This window comes from Opisthorchis viverrini (genome assembly GCF_000715545.1).
Source record: "Opisthorchis viverrini unplaced genomic scaffold opera_v5_652, whole genome shotgun sequence".
Classification (NCBI taxonomy): domain Eukaryota; kingdom Metazoa; phylum Platyhelminthes; class Trematoda; order Opisthorchiida; family Opisthorchiidae; genus Opisthorchis; species Opisthorchis viverrini.
This window is the reverse complement of record NW_008752321.1, coordinates 53629-58063: the sequence shown is the minus strand read 5'-3', so window position 1 is coordinate 58063 and position 4435 is coordinate 53629. Positions and strand designations below refer to the sequence as shown.

Here is a 4435-nt window from a genome sequence, read left to right as displayed (position 1 = left end):
GCAGTAGGCTGGCCTGCGGATAAATGAAGCCCAGACACAGCTCGCGTTCGGTTCGGTGACACTGCTGGGGCATAAAGTGGGTTAGGGAGAATTTAGCCCACTGCCCGTAAAATTAGCGAAGATCAAGGATTGTTCGCAATTCTGCGGTCGGTATCGGCGCGGTACTAAAGCAGCGGGATGGAATTTATGGTATATGCTAGTCGCGTGCTGACGAACGCTGAACAGAAGCCACCAGTGAAACGGACGCAAGTGATCGCGGTATCGGCGCGGTACTAAAGCAGCGGGATGGAATTTATGGTATATGCTAGTCGCGTGCTGACGAACGCTGAACAGAAGTACTCCACCAGTGAGAAGGAACGTTTAGCGATCATCTGGGATAAGTGGAGACCGTATATGATTGGGCAAAGGTTTCATGTCGAAACCGATAACGAACCCCTGGAGTGGATCAGGACCACCAGAAATCCTCGCGGGAAGCTCGCATGCTGGCCGCTTTGGTTGCAATGCAGCACGTGCCGGGGCAGGAGAATCATTGGCTGATTGTCTGTCAAGGCCGGAGGCTGAAGATGAGGTCCCCAAGATCATGATTGGAGCGAATGGCCTTGTCGTGAAGTTGGTGCAAATCCAACGGCAGGATCCGGTATTAAAAATGTTGCAGCCGCCTTGTTTGATGGAAGGAACATTGAGATCCGAGAAGGAGACAAGAAATAAGAAGCGTTCCAGAGTCACTTCGATTGGCTGGGACTGAATGAAGCTGTCATAATTTCCTGGAACGCCACTGATTCAGGTGTTGTGCTGCCCGTGATACTTCGCGTCTTGGGAGGAAATCTCATCGTTGGATGCCATGAGATGGCACATACAGTGTGCATCAAGACATGCAACCTACTTCGGCAGAGGGCCTACTGGCTCGGGAGGAGAAGTGAGGTGATGGATTATGTGCTGTCCTGTAAGCGTTGTTAACTAATGAAAGCGCATACGACAGGGGCAATCTATCCCATGAAACCCCTTCCTTTCTCAGAAATCAACGAGTTGTGGTCATTTGACATCATGTGCCCATTTCCGGTGACAACCAGTAGGAACCAATACATCGTGATGATGAAAAATCACCTTTTGCGATGGACTGAGGCGGCAGCCGTGCCGGATCAGCGGGCGACGACGATCTGCGGAGCGGTAATGCATCACATATTAGCCAACCGTGAGGTGCCAAAAATAATCCTAACCGATCAGGAGCCTAGCTTCGAGAGCGAATAATTTGGGAATTTCTTGCAGAAGTTGGGTATCCGACGGCTATGGACGGCACCATACCACCCGCAAACAAATGTCCTGACCGAACGTAATAACCGAACGATCAAGGAGTGGCTTGCGGCCAGAGGAGGTGACTGGGAAATGAACATGCCAGCAGTGTTGTTAGCTCATCGTGGTTCTACGCAGTCAACAACAGGCAAGTCCCCGTTTATGTTAATGTCCGTTCGACATCCGCGCCTTCCGTTTGATCAGGATATTGGGTTGTGGCTGGCAACGGGCTCGTCTACGGAGGAGCTAGAGCTAGAAATAGAGAGTGCTCGAGAAAATTTGACCGCCATTCAGGAAAGGGCTAAGCAGAAAACTGCAGGCAGAAGGGTCCGAACGTTTCCCATAGCCACTAAGTTCAAGTGGAAGGATCTCTGTAAGGACTGCCCTGGGGTCGCGGAAGCTGGGCAGTCGATGGCAAAGGCCGTTTGTATTCACCGAGCCCCGGGGGGCTTCTATACTATTTAAGATGGTCGGGGATAGAAATTAGTTATTGTGACTCAGCTGCGAAATGGCATGGTACACCTGATTGTCGGCCTAGTAGACACGCTGCCGAGGCCGACATGGCGGGGGTAAATGAAAATCGATGGCTTGCGAACGAGCTTTAAGTGATGGAGTTGTTTTCCAGTGATGCTACTGATCGGGAGGCACGTGAGCAGTATGGGTTATTTGTAGAATTTCGCTGTGCGATTGAAACCTGGAATCCTGTTGCTGAATTCGTGGGGTCACTCTGCAACATTTACTTGGATTTGACCGGCGAGTGATAAACACTCCAGCAAGACTCATTCGGGTGAGGATCTGATTCGATTTTCCGTTGCTAAGATACAGATTAGAGTTTTCCTTTCCTGTTCAATGGTCTGCAAACCGGTCATTTGAATTTTTTTGAAAAACTAACTCCGCAGCGAAGGCCTTCTTACTTTCACTAGTACTGTGTTCATCAACACAGTTTCCGTAGAGGAATAACTCTGGAAGTAAATTCACTTCTTACATTTGATCAAGGACAAACACTCAAAACCAACTCATCTGTGACACATCTGTCCGAAAACCATACCATAACATTGTTGATTCCAAGAATCGTCGAAAATTTTGGAACCCACAAAACTGATCTGCACAGGGGAAGTTCAATGAAAAGTACCGGCATTCTACTGGTTCGTCCGTTTTCATACGATTTGCTCCAATTGCGCAGGGTTTTGACCTAAAATAACCCAGACAATTTCCTCTACGGATAACTAACTTCAATAAATTTGGTGGATCATCAACAAACCCCGTTGCCTGACTGATTTCACAATTCCTAAAACAGTCTCGATCGGTTTCTCTTCCTCCACATTCAAGATCGACGGCTATTGCAACCAGAATCCCATCTTATCATGGACGTTCGTTGCTAATTCAAATAGCTCGCTACTGGCACTGCAGGATTAGTTACATAAACTGGACTACACATAAGGTTCTTGGAAAGGTATAGACAGCTGAGCACCTGTTTCGCCTTTCTTCGGGCTCATCAGGTAGGCGCACTTCCTGAGACCACATTTGCCTTGTGTTCTGGAAAATCATTCAGAGGAGGCAAACCACCATTGGTGGTTCACATGTGTCACCCGTCAAAATCAAATTCGTTAACAAGCGGAGCGTTTGACAAAATCTGTCGGGTTTAAGGTGAACATTAGATTGATGGAAAATCTGGGACTGCGACTCAGGGGCCCACTCCCCCCTAGGGGCCCTCAAGACGGGCGAAACCGTTCATATTTTCCTACGTATTTTGTTTCCTAGTGTTCACACACTTTCACTCATCTGCTAAGTAGCTGAAAAATTTCGCGTATTCTTCACTAGCAACGTGCGTATATATATAACAACGCTTCGAAATATCCAAAACTCAGATATACGGATACTCACCAACCCCTCTCATAAATACCAGTTTTCATGGCAGACCCAATATCTACTTGACATTCAGTGTGCCTCGCTGAAAATATTCAGCCCTGTTAAGCATAATGGCCAGTTCTTCACGAAAATGCTGAAGCCTTTTGTTGTATGAGGAGAGGAATCTTGTGTGAACAATCCTCTTTGTTCGTTTGAAAGCATTATCAGTCGTTAGTACAAAATTTAGTCAAAATGTCTGATCCTAAGTCTTCCTTATATGTGACGAATCGTTAGCTTCCATGATTAGAACGACTCCCTAGCTGAGATCCTGTTATCTATCTGCTTTCAGGTCCCCGAGGTAGCCCAGCATACATCCCATTTAATGGAGCTGTGCAAAGCCGGATACGAGGCTGAAACCCTCATTGACTCTGTTCAAAACTTCTGCTCCTAACGGACACGCCCATTATTGCCTGATTTTGCCAACATAAAATGGATTGCAGCTGTTCCCTATCGTGTTTTGCTATCGACGAGAAACATGGGTTGTATTTCAATGAAGCTGGCCTTTTGGTAATAACCAAAGCTTTAAGTAAATCCGTCGGGATTCTCAGGCCTTGTGGACTCATCAAAACACCTTCACACATCTGACGTACCAGTGCACGATTAGTGCACAATACGAACAAAAGTAGGCCGGTCAGAACATTCTTTTGTCGTCTGTCGACTCAAACGCACTGCCCAAATTTCAATGTTTCTCGTGGGCACTCAAAACTTGCTAGTAAAGAATCATCAAACTTAGCCACATCGTCTTTGAATATGTTCACGTACAGCTGTTTAAAACTGAATCTTATATTAAGATGAGGTCGCTGGGAAGACCTTAGTTTGTCTAACAATCAGACTCGTGAGGAGTCTTTGGGGTTGTTTGTTTCGGACAGTTGTTCTCTTAACACATTTTCAACCTGATGATCCATCAACTGGTTGATGTTCATGCGTGTAGAATGAGAAGGGATCGACTCAAAGCCAGATGCATCTAGTCCAGAATCATTATCCAGATACTCCAAGGAAGAAGTCCTGGATAAACCGGATGCGCAGTACCGCACAGAAATCAGCACAATGAACGGACCGATTACCAGGGGAGGAATAAAACTTGCTTTGTAACTGACCAATGAAACGCCAGGCGACAGAACAGGCCATTCGCTCACCCGGTTGATGCACAACAAAACCAGTACAACTATTCTTGAAATGACCTGCTACCCAGAAGATTGCTGAATAACCTTCAGCAACTCACTGTAGGTCTCATATT

The 4435-nt window shown here is 46.6% G+C and overlaps 1 protein-coding gene across 1 annotated transcript in view; it reads left to right on the top strand.

Moving 5' to 3' along the window:
- T265_11933 (hypothetical protein) overlaps positions 1 to 3589 on the top strand; it is a gene marked incomplete at both ends in the record, with an annotated part of 17444 nt that extends 13855 nt beyond the window's left edge. Inside the window, one exon of the mRNA XM_009178762.1 lies at positions 3459 to 3589. Coding sequence (XP_009177026.1) covers positions 3459 to 3589 — 131 coding nt within the window. The remainder of the gene's footprint in view (positions 1 to 3458) is intronic.
- Positions 3590 to 4435: the final 846 nt, after the last annotated feature.